We start from the raw sequence: 14605 nt of genomic DNA, 5'->3' as shown, positions 1-14605 counted from the left end.
ACCCGTGACAAAGTTTTAAAGATGAATAACAGCTCAATATGTAAACTTCTGACATTCAGATTTAAAGGGAAGGTAAAACAATTATTTGTAAGGCAACCAGTCAATTTTTACTTTATTTCTATTTATACTTCATGTTATATCAGCATCTGACTGTTGAAAAACGTAGTGCAACTGTCCCACCCGTGACAATGGAATCCCCCCAATACATACACACGTAACAGAAACTTTAGTCATCAATAATATATTCTCTCTCACTTTTTACAACAGTCTGCCAACGCTGGGGTAACTATTCGACTCCTTGACTGTAGAAATTAAGTGGTTTTGAGGCGAAGAACTCGTCGAGCCGTGTTCGGAGTGCATTTTTATCCGAAAAGTAAGCTGCTTGAAGGTTACTCGATAGAGAGCGGTAAAAGCGAAATTCTGGAAGCCACAAGATCAGGTGGGTAAGATGGGTGCGGAATGAATCCCAACCCCCTTCTGACAGCCGTGTACCGCAAGTCTCCAGAGGGACGGAAGGTTCCAAATGATTGGAAAAGAGCACAGGTAGTCCCAGTCTTCAAGAAGGGTCGTCGAGCACATGCGCAAAACTATAGACCTATATCTCTGACGTCGATCTGTTGTAGAATTTTAGAACATGTTTTTTGCTCGAGTATCATGTCGTTTTTGGAAACCCAGAATCTACTCTGTAGGAATCAACATGGATTCCGGGAACAGCGATCGTGTGAGACCCAACTCGCTTTACTTGTTCATGAGACCCAGAAAACATTAGATACAGGCTCCCAGGTAGATGCTATTTTCCTTGACTTCCGGAAGGCGTTCGATAGAGTTCCGCACTGTCGCGGAGTATCCGACCAGCTGTGTGGCTGGAGTGAAGAGTTTTTAGCAAACAGAACACAGCATGTTGTTATCAATGGAGAGACGTCTGCAGACGTTAAAGTAACCTCTGGCGTGCCACAGGTGAGTGTTATGGGACCATTGCCTTTCACAATGTATATAAATGACCTAGTAGATAGTGTCGGAAGTTCCATGCGGCTTTTCGCGGATGATGCTGTAGTATACAGAGAAGTTGCAGCATTAGAAAATTGTAGCGAAATGCAGGAAGATCTGCAGCGGATAAGCACTTGGTGCAGGGAGTGGCAACTGACCCTTAACATAGACAAATGTAATGTATTGCGAATACATAGAAAGAAGGATCCTTTATTGTATGATTATATGATAGCGGAACAAACACTGGTAGCAGTTACTTCTGTAAAATATCTGGGAGTACGCGTGCGGAACGATTTGAAGTGGAATGATCATATAAAGTTAATTGTTGGTAAGGCGGGTACCAGGTTGAGATTCGTTGGGAGAGTGCTTAGAAAATGTAGTCCGTCAACAAAGGAGGTGGCTTACAAAACACTCGTTCGACCTATACTTGAGTATTGCTCAACAGTGTGGGATCCGTACCAGATCGGGTTGACGGAGAAGATAGAGAAGATCCAAAGAAGAGCGGCGCGTTTCGTCACAGGGTTATTTGGTAATCGTGATAGCGTTACGGAGATGTTTAGCAAACTCAAGTCGCAGATTCTGCAAGAGAGGCGCTCTGCATCGCGGTGTAGCTTGCTCGTCAGGTTTCGAGAGGGTGCGTTTCTGGATGAGGTATCGAATATATTGCTTCCCCCTACTTATACCTCCCGAGGAGATCGCGAATGTAAAATTAGAGAGATTAGAGCGCGCACGGAGGCTTTCCGGCAGTCGTTCTTCCCGCGAACCATACGCGACTTGAACAGGAAAGGGAGGCAATGACAGTGGCACGTAAAGTGCCCTCCGCCACACACCGTTGGGTGGCTTGCGGAGTATAAATGTAGATGTAGATGTAGATTTAGAACCCAACTCCTGTATAGTGTTTTTTGTCGATCTGTCAGAATGCGGGTGTGCGATATCGTGGAGTAGCGTCACTTCATGCAGTCTTCCTGGTTGTTGTTGTTCGATTGTGTATGGAAGACGTTTCAGTTGTTGACATTAAATGTCAGCAGTGATGGGTACACTGCAGGGAAGCAATTCGTCGTACACCATACCGTCGCTGTTCCACCACATGGCGTAACATTATCTTTTGCGGATGCGCGCTGGTCTGTTAAGAGGAATTGCTGCTTTGTTTGGGCTCAGCCATTCCTTTCTTTTTTGTTATGTTAGAATAAAAACACCATTTCTCGTCACCAATAATGATACAGTACAGGAATGGTCCGTGTTGTTCACGAGCGAATTGATGACGAGCAAGCAAAGCCGCACTTAAGGCCACCCACTGATTTTTGTTATTTTAGCTAAGAGTATGCGGTAGTCATACACATGATTTTTGAACTTTCCACACTGCATCATGCAAATGCCGCACGATGGTGAAATTATCACAGCTCATCACATTCGCCAGTTTTTGAGTACGCTGACGTGAATTTTGCGTCTAAACGAGCTTCATCAAACCCTGATGGTCTTTCTGAACGCAGTGAGTCACTAACGTCAAAGTGAGAATCCCCCTTATTTTATTCACACGTCAAGTTCCGTAGGACCAAGTTGAGGAGTAAATATTCAAGGTCATGGAACGTCTCAGTACATGAAATTGCAACATAAAAATAATAACACAGAAAAATAAAATGTTTGTGAATCCAAAAAAAGTCAAGTTTAAATAAACGCAATCAACAATATGACATAAGAATCAGCTTCATTCTTCAAGGAACTCTTCAACAGAATACAAGGAGTGACCCATGAGGAAACTTTTTAGTTCCGATTTGAAAGCGTGTACATTACTGCTAAGATTTTTGAATTCTTGTGGTAGCTTATTGAAAACGAATGCACCAGTATACTGCACACCTTTCTGCACAGGAGTTAAGGAAGTCCGATTCAAATCCTGGTTGGATTTCAGCCGAGTATTAAATTAGTGAAACGTTGTTATTCTTGTGAATAAGCTGATATTGTTAACAAGAAACGACAGCATAGAAGATATATATTGAGAGGCCAATGTCAAAATACCCAGACTAGTGAACAGGGATCGACAAGAGATTCGCGAACTTACACAACTTACTGCCCAAACCTTTTAGAATGAGAAGAGTTACCACAAAATATAATACCATACGACATAAGCGAATGAAAATAAGCAAAGTAGACTAATTTCCGTGTCGAATGTTCACTTATTTCAGATACCGTTCGAATAGTAAAAATGGCAGAATTAAGTCTTTGAACAAGATCCTGAACGTGGGCTTCCCACGACAGTTTACTATCTACCTGAATACCTAGAAATTGAACTGTTCAGTTTCACCAGTTCTATGCCCGTTCTGTGAAATTAAAACGTTTGTTTTTGTTTAATTGTGTGTTAGAAACTGCAAAAACTGAGTTTTGCAGTGATTTAGCGTTAGTTTGTTTTCTATAAGCCATGAACTTATGTCATGAACAGCACTATATAAAAGTGAGCCAATGTTGCACACAACATCCTTTACTATAAAGCTAGTGTCATCAGCAAACAGAAATATTTTAGAGTTACCTATAATATTAGAGGGCATATCATTCATATAAATAAGGAACAGGATGGCCTCAACACTGATCCCTGGGGCACACCCCCATTTGACTGTACCCCACTCAGACCCCACATCGCAGCCATTCTCAACTCTGAGCAAGAACCTTTTTCTGTCTGTTGTTAAAGTAAGAGGCGAACCAACTTTGAACTGCTCCCTGTATTTTGTAATGGTTCAACTTCTGGAGGAATATTTTGTGATAACCACAATCAAACGCCTTAGTTAAATAAAAAAATATGCCTAGCGTTCGAAACCTTTTGTTTAACCCATCCAGTACTTCACAGAGAAAAGAGAATATAGCATTTTCAGTTGTTAAACAACTTCTAAAACCGAATTGTACATTTGATATAAAATTATGTGATATAAAATGATTGATTATCCTTACATACACAGTCTTTTCAATAACTTTAGTAAACACAGATGACAGAAATAGGTGTAAAATTGTCTACACTATCATTTTCTCCCTTTTTATAAAGCGGCTTTACTACTGAGTACTTTAATCGTTCAGGAAACTGAGCATTCGTAAAGGAAAAATTACAAATATGGCTAAGTACAGGCTAACATGTGCAGCGCAGTACTTTAATATTCTGCTAGGCAATCCGTCATATCCATGAGAGCCCTTAGTCTTCAGTGATTTAATTATTGATTCAATTTCTCCCTTGTCTGTATCACAAAGGAGTATTTCAGACATCAATCTAGGAAGAGCACTTGCCAAGAGAGTTATATGATTCTTTGACGAAGTTTAAAAAACTCTCTATTGCCGTTGGATTAGCTTTCCTACATAGTTTGTAATAATATGTGAAATTTATTTGAATGCAAAAGCCTTTTAGTGTTAAAATTTGTGCATCATGGTCTGAAAGGCCATTCACCCTTTTACTAACCCTTTTCTTGCCGTACTCTGTCCAATGGAATTATGCCCATAGACAGCGCAAATGTTTATGGCTGCCTCCGCTGCCGTCACCCCTGTATGGAATTCAAACAGAAGAATATGTCCGAAATTTTCCGATTTCTCCACTTGGCACTTCATTTTCTAGAGTGTGCAGCTCCAAATGAAAAAATGACAATATGCAAACTCAGATAGCAACAGCGAATTACGAATAAATGACGGTCGATAAATAAATACATTGCAGCCGGAGTACCAACATGCGAAAGAAAAACACTATGAACTTATGCAGCAACCAAATAGTACGCAAAGTTTAAAATTAATATTTCTCAAAACTTAACTGCGAATATGAAGTTAACAATCAGTACTTAGGAATAAAGATTATGAAGAGGATAGTACTTATTATTTACTTCTAACGGTTAACGCGAGGTAAAGTCATTTTTATAATTTCATATGTTGTGTTAGATTCGACCGAGAGTACCGTTGTCGCGTTGGTAAATATGTCTGAAAAGAATCTATACAGTATTGGTCATGACGTATATTTAGTCTGTTGTCATCTGTCAAATAGGTCACGTGTGTTTTGGTGGCATCGGGAATTATTTCAAATGGCTGGTTCAAATGGCTCTGAGCACTATAGGACTCAACTGCTGAGGTCATTAGTCCCCTAGAACTTAGAACCAGTTAAACCTAACTAACCTAAGGATATCACAAACATCCATGCCCGAGGCAGGATTTGAACCTGCGACCGTAGCAGTCTTGCGGTTCCAGACTGCAGCGCCTTTAACCGCACGGCCACTTCGGCCGGCCGGGAATTATTTCTTTTGTATAAAAGTGGATTAGATAATTTGTTCTAATTTTTAGTGTAAGCACGGAATAAAGTTTTAGAAGTGTTGAATATTGCTTTTGGTGAGTTTCCTATGAGTAAAATCACAGTTTACGAGAGGCATAAGCGTTTCGAAGAAGGCCACGAAGATGTTGAAAATGGCGAGCGCCCTAGACGTCCCACCACACACACCATTAACCGTTGGAACAGTGGATATGCTGCAGTGAAAGAAATCGTAATGAACGATCGTCGAATTTTGGCCGGTGTGATGTTGGCATATCAATTGGCTCAAGTCATAAGTTTTTTCGCATATTTTGGGTATGAAATGTGTGACAGGAAATTTTTCTCCCAAAATTGCGGAATGCCGAACAAATACAGCGGCGAATTCAAGTTTCCAAGCGTTCTGAATTTTTGACCATTTTTTTTAATGTAGTGTGACTAGGGCCTCCCGTCGGGTAGACCGTTCGCCTGGTGCAAGTCTTTCGATTTGACGCCACTTCGGCGACTTGCGTGTCGATGGGGATGAAATGATGATGATTAGGACAACACAACACCCAGTCCCTGAGCAGAGAAAATCTCCGACCCAGCCGGGAATCGAACCCGGGGCCTTAGGATTGGCATTCTGTCACGCTGACCACCCAGCTACCGGGGGCGGACATTTTTGACGATAAAAAATTGTGCACTGATGTCCCAGTATCTATGTTCGGCAAGCAGGACTTCCTTCTGTCTCCAAAAACAGAGAAACTTTCAAGGGCCGTCGGTTTACAAGCACAGATAAGTCTGGAAACGCATCTCTGAGATTGCTATAAACAATCCCAAACGTCGAATTACGAAGTGCTTTTTTTTATTATTAACACACTTCGCACAATTCTGAAGTGAATTTACATGACTGGCTAGGCTTTTACGATTCCGAACAAGGTCCTAGATGTTCCTAGACAACAACCCGACGTGTTGCCGTACGTGAAAATGGCAGCTGTAATCGGAGTCTCTTGTCCCCTTTCATGCTCAGAACCACGCTCATGTAACTTCCAGCACGATTCGTCGTTAGTTCCTCGATTGCTAATTAGCATATCGAGCAACAAGTTTATCGAATTCGATCAGCTGCCGTTGTTGTGTCTGCCGGTGGCGGGCACAAGTAAATAACCCAACTATATGGAAAAAACAGAAGTTTATTGAAAACAATTTCCATAAAAATAGTCTCCAAAATGGAAGAAAGGAACGGTTGGTTCTTCAATAAGTGAAACAAAATGGATGCTAGTCCTTCAGGAAGTAAAACAAAATAAATGGTAGTTCGTAAATAACGGAGCCACTTAGAGCTTCAGAATTACCAAGTAAATAAATAAGTTCTGTGATACCTGAGTTACACATGCTTCAGTGAACAAGATCTTAAAGTCTTAACAGCTTCACCTTAAAAACAGTGAATTAAATTTCTGTAGTCACACGCTCTTTAATGAGTGGAGCCTTGAGGTGATAATAGATTTAGGCTAACATGGAAAAATAAGTTGGTCACTTCAGGTTTAAAACCGAAGTTCATACCCAAGCTTCAGTCAAGAAGAATAAATACTCAACAACTTTTACTGGCAACGAAGTATATGAGACTGAAAAGGATGGAAACTTCCAGTCTGATACTATATCGTTGGCTAGAAGAACTACAGTACAATTATACCAAGTCCCAACGAGCACATCACTGATCATTTAGGGTCCCAGCTGAGGAAGCAGCATAGTGTGCAGGAGTCGGGGTCCCAGACCTTGGCACAGCATAGTTGCTGGGTGTGACAGAACTGTTCTCCGGAGCTAGAGCCGGGGCCTAAATAGCAGCCTTGTGGAGAGATATGAGCGGGCCTATTTTTGGCTCGTGACATGGTGGACGTGTGAAGATCTTTGGCTTCCCAACGATCTCTATTGCTGAAGCCTGGTGACCTGGCAACAGTGTTGCTGACGCCCTCTGCTGGTCTGGCAACAGAGTTCCAGGGTTGCAAAGTTCCACGTCTTCTGTACAGTAGGGGCTGGGCTTGCTGCAACCTGCATGACTGACTGATTGTGCGTGGTGCCGTCGGCGTCTGATGTCTTCAGCTTCCTTCCAGTTCATGTACATGCAGTGAAGACGTGTTCGATCGGGTTCCGATCTGGCGAGTTGGGAGCCCAGCATATAAATAGGAACCTGCCACTGTGTTCCTTGAACAACTCCATTACTCTCCTGGCATTGTGACATGGATTTTGTTGAAAAATATCACTGCCGTCGGGAAACATGATCGCCATTAACGGGTGTATGTGGTCTGCAATCAGGGTACGATATTCTTTGGCCGTCACGGTGCTTTGCACGAGCTCCACTGGACCCGTGGATGGCCACGTGAATTTTCCGCAGAACGTAATGGAGCCGGCGCCAGCTTGTCTCCGTCCCACAGTACAGGTGTCAAGGAGCTGTTCCCCTGGAAGACGACGAATTCGCGCTCTCCCATCGGCACGAGGAAGAAGGTATCGGGATTCATCAGACCATGCAACACTCTGCCACTGCGCCAACGTCCAGTGCATAAGGCCACGTGCCCATTTCAGTCCTAGTTACAATGTCGTGATGTTAACATTGGCACATGCTTGGGTCGTCGGCTGCAGGGGTCCACCGTTAGGAGTGTTTGTCTCACTGTGTGTTCAGACACACCTGTACTCTACCCAGCATTATAAAGTCTCATTTTAGTTCCGCCACAGTTCGCCGCCTGTCCTGTTTTACCAGTCTACCCGGCCTACGCCGACCGACATCTGTATTGAAGAGAGGCCGCTGTAACTTCACCTTTTATATTGATTGATTGTTAATGGATGAAGCTCAGGCTCCGTCTAGCTCACGGTAGGATGTTTGCGAGGAAAATCACAAACAAAGAATTGTCGTGCTACATTGTATTTACGCCGAGTGCGTGTTAGTTGTATCGGCTTACTCAGATGAATATTTGCTCCCCGACGTGTACGAGCCTAGCTACACGTAAATGCATACAAACTGAGATTATTGCCCTAATCATGATTACAGTCTATATACAGCCAGAGTCTATCTATGAAAGTTTACAATTCGCTTGAGATAAAAAGTCTGTATCAGTACGATAATTCTCTAGAGCGCCAAAGAATATTTATTAATACTGCGCTCTGTTGATAATCTATGTTGTCGCACAGATAAATGTTTCATGAGCACGTAATATTAAATGGATTGAAGAAATGTCAAACACTGTATGTTCACGTTATGTCAGTTTATTCTAGTCTATGCACATCCTATCAGTGTCTTAAAGAACTAACCTTTCTTTCAGATGGGTTACGTAAATTCAGATAGTTACGTAAATTCAGCCAAAGAGTTTACAGCAAGATCCAGATTACGCTATTTACTTTAACGCAGTTTAGGTATATTCCTCACAGTTTACACTACTCATCACTTCCTATCAGTTGAACTATTAACTGTCTATCGCATTGGGTCTAAGTTCAGTGTTTCGTTGATAATAATCAAATGAAGACAATGTATTCGGTTATTTTCCTAGCTTGAATTACTTCAAAGATATTTTCAAAGTTGCTGATTTACCTCTTTCAGTTTTTAATCATTTCTAGCAGATCGCAAATCTTCAGATGTAACAAACAATCTCGTATCACCTACCAATGTTACGTACGAGCGCACAAGTTCAGTTACGATACGACACTGCAAGCGCCAGAAGCATACTAAAAATGTACAACTCTAGCTTCTGTATTTCGCATTGTCTTCAAAGAGTACTCACAAGAAATATTCTTTGAGGTCCCTTGTTATACTCCATGATCTAAAAGTCTACTACTTTGCGATCTATCATTATTTTATCTTGGAACGAATCGATTCTATTTCTTTTTATTCTTTTTCAAAACATGAAGTTACTTTGCTTCCAAGATTGTTTTCTATTTCTTTTTATATTACTTTCTTTTCAGTCTGCTTGCTACTAGTCATGCAATGTTAGTACAGAGGGACTTTGTTTTTCTTTTTATGAGATTTTGATCCTGGGCTTGGGCCTTGTACTTGGGTGTGGGGACTAGATTTACATTTTTCATTTTTGCGTCCTAACGGTAGTGGCGTTACACTGCCCAAACCACACGACGTCCGAACGTGGTTTCACCTTGGTTTCGCCACCTGTTGAAGACACTCACCACAGCACTTCTCGAAAACCCAACAAGTCGTGCAGTTTCCGAAATGCTCGTGTGGAGCCTCCGGGCCATCAAAATTTGCCCTCGGTCAGACTCAGGTAGATATCGCGCCTTCCCCATTCTAATCACAGACAGCACTCTCAATGATAGTACGAGCACCGTACGTGTGTCTGACCAGCAGCCTGGACGGGTTTATATCGATAGTAGGTCAGCGGTCAGAATGTTCTGGCTGATCAGTGTAGCTGCTGTGAGGTCGTGGTGGAAGAAATTCTCCTGTACCTGACGTTTCCTCCAGGACTGCGCTGGATACCCTCAGAGGCGCTCCTCCGCTGAGTCTTGCCGACTGACCGGTCGGACGTCCGAGACCACGACATCACATCCCAAAAGGTTTACCAGCAGCTATGTCATGTTGTTGTTGTGGTCTTCAGTCCTGAGACTAGTTTGGTGCAGCTCTCCATGCTACTCTATCCTGTGCAAGCTTCTTTATCTCCAAGTAACTACTGCAAGCTACATGCTTCTGAATCTGTTTAGTGTATTCATCTCTTGGTCTCCCTCTACGATTTTTACCCTCCACGCTGCCCTCCAGTACTAAATTGGCGATCCCCTGATGCCTCAGAATATGTCCTACCAACCGATCCCTTCTTCTGGTCAAGTTGTGCCACAAACTCCTCTTCTCTCCAATCCTATTCAGTACCTCCTCATTAGTTATGTGAACTACCCATCTAGTCTTCAGCATTCTTCTGTAGCACCACATTTCGAAAGCTTCTATTCTCTTTTTGTCTGAACTATTTATCGTCCACGTTTCACTTCCGTACATGGCTACACTCCATACAAATACTTTCAGAAACGACTTCCTGACACTTAAATCTATACTTGATGTTAACAAATTTCTCTTCTTCAGAAACGCTTTTCTTGCCATAGCCAGTCTACATTTTATATCCTCTCTACTTCGACCATCATCAGTTATTTTGCTCCCCAAATAGCAAAACTCCTTTACTACTTCAAGTGTCTCATTTCCTAATCTAATTCCCTCAGCATCACCCGACTTAATTCGACTACATTCCATTGTCGTCGTTTTGCTTTTGTTGATGTTCATCCTATATCCTCCTTTCAAACCACTGACTATTCCGTTCAGCTGCTCTCCCACGTCCTTTGATCTCTGACAGAATTACAATGTCATCTCTCTCTCTCTCTCTATTCGTTTAGTTGGTTCCGACTCTTCGTGACCCCATGAACCAAATCACGCCACTTTTTCCTGTCTTGCACTTTCTCCCGTAGACCTTCCAGGTTGTCATCAGCGAACGTCAAAGTTTTTATTTCTTCTCCATGGATTTTAACTCCTACTCCGAATTTTTCTTTAGTTTCCTTCACTGCTTGCTCGATATACAGATTGAATAATATCGGGGAGAGGCTACAACCCTGTCTCACTCCCTTCCCAACTACTGCTTCCCTTTCACGCCCCTCGGCTCTTATAACTGCCATCTGGTTTCTGTACAAATTGTAAGTAACCTTTTGCTGCCAGTATTTGACACCTGCCACCTCAGAATTTGAAAGAGAGTATTCCAGTCAACATTGTCAAAAGCTTTCTCTAAGTCTACCGATGCTACAAACGTAGGTTTCCCTTTCCTTGATCTATTTTCTAAGATAAGTCGTAGGGTCAGTATTGCCTTCGTGTTCCAACATTTCTACGGAATCTAAACTGACCTTCCTCGAGGTCAGCTTCTACCAGTTTTTCCATTAGTCTGTAAAAAATACGTGTTAGTATTTTGCAGCCGTGGCTTCTTAAACTGATAGTTCAGTAATTTTCACATCTGTCAACACCTGCTTTCTTTGGGATTGGAATTATTATATACTTCTTGAAGTCTGAGGGTATTTCGCCTGTCTCATACATCTTGCTCACTAGATATTACAGTTTTGTTAGGCCTGGCTCTCCCAGGGCTGTCAGTAGTTCTAATGGAATGTTGTCTACTCCAGGGGCCTTGTCATACGGTCGTGAAAGCCTTCATTCTATGATGATCAGTGTAGATTGCAGCGCACATTTAAGCAGACTCACTGCTCACCATACACGAATGGGGAGGGAAGAAACGTCAATATGTAGTACAACTGCCCTTCGCTAAGCACTCCTCGCTGGTTTTGGAGAGATCAGCATAGGCGTAACATAAGTTTGTCTTCCTCTGTTTCCTCCCTGTTGGACGCTTTAACACGAGTCGTTGTCGGTGTCTATGTGCAGGGGCGGGCCTGGTGCTGGGCAGGGTGATCTCGGACGAGCTGCTGGAGTGCTACCGAGACCTGGGCGCGAACCCGGTGCCGCTGAGCACCGCCTCGCTGGTGACGCTGGTGCGCAAGGTGGAGCGCATGGAGAACGCCGCCACGCTCGACCTTCGTACGCTCTCCTACACGCTGCTGCACAGGTAGGTGGACCTAGCGGCTGCCTGCGGCCTCGCCACTTTATAAACCTAGTGACCACGAGTCAATGGTAGGGCTGTCCCATCTGAAGATGTGCTCTGTATTGCATTGCAGCTGTATTTCTTACAAGGGAACCTCCCCATCGCACCCCCCTCAGATTTAGTTATAAATTGACACAGTGGATAGGCCTTGAAAAACTGAACACAGATCAATCGAGAAAACAGGAAGAAGTTGTGTGGAACTATGAAAAAATAAGCAAAATATACGAACTGAGTAGTCCATGTACAACATAGGTTACATAAAGGACTATAATAGTTGATGAGCGCCGTGGTCTCGTGGTTAGAGTGAGAAACTGCGTGACGGAAGGTCCTTGGTTCGAGTCCTCCCTCAAGTGAAAATTTTACTTTCTTTATTTTCGCAAAGTTACGACCTGTCCGTTCATTCATTGACATCTCTGTTCACTGTAATAAGTTTAGTGTCTGTGTTTTGCGACCGCACCGCAAAACTGTGCGATTAGTAGACGAAAGGACGTGCCTCTCCAATAGGAACCGAAAACATTTCATCGCAAGGTCATAGGTCAACCGATTCCTCCATAGGAAAACACGTCTGATATATTCTTTACGACACTGGTGACGGCTTGTGCGCAACATGACAGGAATATGTTGTCGACCCACCTAACTTGCACACTTGGCGAATGGGTAAAAAGATTCTTCTACCTTGCCCGATTTAGGTTTTCTTGTGGATGTGATAATCACTCCAAAAAAAGTGATGAAAACATAAGAGTTTGTCACATAAACTGCATCAAATGAATGCAACAGTTTCAGAGTCGCACAGTTTTCCCTGTGCTCTGTCAAAACATATGTTTTTTTACGTTTTCAAATGTTTCCGTGCGTAGACCGTCAAATTCTGTATATGTCCAAGCAAATCTGAACATGTCCTGGAATTTTGGACAGCGAAGTTGATTATGTGTGAGTGCCTGAACTTTGATAATTATCTGAAAATAAAAAACTAAAATTTTCACCTGAGAGAAGATTTGAACCTAGGATCTGTCCTTCCACAGCTGCTGACGCTAACCACGGGACCGCGGCGCTCGTAAGCTAACAAATTCCTTGATGTTGCCTACCTTGCACATGGACTACTCAGTTTGTATATTTTGCTTATTTTTTTCATAGTTCCACACAACTTCTTCCTGTTTTCTCGATTGATCCGTGTTCAGTTTTTCAAGGCCTATCCCTGTGCCAAGTTATAACTAAATCTGAGGGGGGTGCGATGGGGAGGTTCCCTTGTTAGCAAGAAGTCGTCTAATTTTATACGAAACATTACCAGAAACGGTATTGACATAAAACATCATTTCCCATCCACATCTTCCCGTTTACTATCACCTAATGTGGAACATTTTTAGAGGTTTCCTCATCCAAAATGCTATCAACTACTGAGGGAATATAGTCGTTATTGCCGGCTTCATATTTAATTAATTTAATCTCATCTCGCAAGATCTGATCGATGAATTATGTTAGAGGATAGGTTAAGGAAAGGCAAATCTACATTTATAGCATTTGTAGAGGCAGAGAAAGCTTTTGACAGTGTTGACGGGAATACAGTGTTTGAAATTCTGTAGGTAGGGAAGCTGTGGTAGAGAAGGGAGTGAGAGAGGGTTGTAGCCTATACCCGATGCTACTCAATCTGTACATTGAGCAAGCAGTAAAGGAAACGAAAGAAAAATTTGGAATAGGAATTAAATGTCAGAGACATGAAATAAAAACTTGGAGGTTTGCGGATGACATTGTAATTCTGCCAAAGGCAGCAAACGAGATGGAGAAGCAGTTGAGTAGAATGGACGGTGCGCTGAAAGGAGAATATGAGATGAAAATCAACAAAGCAAAAACGAAAGTAAAGGAATGTAATCGAATTAAATCAGGTGTTGAGGGAATTAGATTAAGAAACGAGACACAAAAAGAGGCAGATAATTTTTGTTATTTGGGCAGTAAAATAATTGACAATGATCTAAGTAGAGAGGGATAAAATGTCATTGACAAGAAAAGCGGTTTTGAAGATGCGAAATTTTTTAACATCGAATGTAGATTTAAGTGTTATCAAATCTCTTTTGAACGTAGTGTATGTATGTAAGTGAAATATTGACGATAGGTAGTTCAGACAAGTTGAGAATAGAAGCTTTCTGTTACAGAAAAATACTGAAGATTAGATGGGTAGATGATGTAACTCATGAGGAGAGACTGAACAGAACTGCGTATAGAAGACATCTGTGGCACAACTTCACTAGAAGAGGGGGTTCGTTGATAGGACACGTTCTGAGATATCAAGATATCTCCTATTTAGTACTGGAGAGAAGTGTGGGAGTAATAACTGTAGAGGGAGGCCAAGAGATGAATACAGTAAGCAGAGAAGGGTGCAGACTGGAGTAATTATTCGGCGATGAAGAGGCTTGCAAAGGGTGGAGTAGTTTGGAGAGCTGCATCAAACCAGTCTTCGGGCTGTAGACTAACAACCAACCAATGCCAAACAGGCGGTTTTACAAAAAAAAAAAGAGGAATATTGACCTCTTTTTCTCACGGCTGGGCTACATCTATAGCCTTAGAAAAACCGTTCATTCCTCGCATAAGAGCTGGTGCCTGAAATTATCTGGGGGACTGGGGAGGGGTGGGGGTGGGGGGAGAGAGGGTAGATAAATTTCCATTACTGTAGCAGTCGGTACCAACGTTTGTATAAGTCCTCGATCCTCACTTACATCTGTATTACGCAGTGCATGTGACCATATATAAGCAATTATCTCATTCAGCATGTGATGTAACTGAAAAA

At 42.3% G+C, this 14605-nt stretch overlaps 1 protein-coding gene across 1 annotated transcript in view; it reads left to right on the top strand.

Annotated features, from left to right (window-relative positions):
• The window catches only part of LOC124594652, a 111647-nt gene that overhangs the window by 78810 nt on the left and 18232 nt on the right, over positions 1 to 14605 (top strand). The window contains exon 2 of the mRNA XM_047133022.1: positions 11613 to 11793. Within this exon, the coding sequence (XP_046988978.1) occupies positions 11613 to 11793 (181 nt within the window). The remainder of the gene's footprint in view (positions 1 to 11612; positions 11794 to 14605) is intronic.

The sequence above is a fragment of the Schistocerca americana genome, chromosome 2 (genome assembly GCF_021461395.2).
Source record: "Schistocerca americana isolate TAMUIC-IGC-003095 chromosome 2, iqSchAmer2.1, whole genome shotgun sequence".
NCBI classification, from domain to species: domain Eukaryota; kingdom Metazoa; phylum Arthropoda; class Insecta; order Orthoptera; family Acrididae; genus Schistocerca; species Schistocerca americana.
This window is presented reverse-complemented; position numbering and strand designations above follow the sequence as displayed.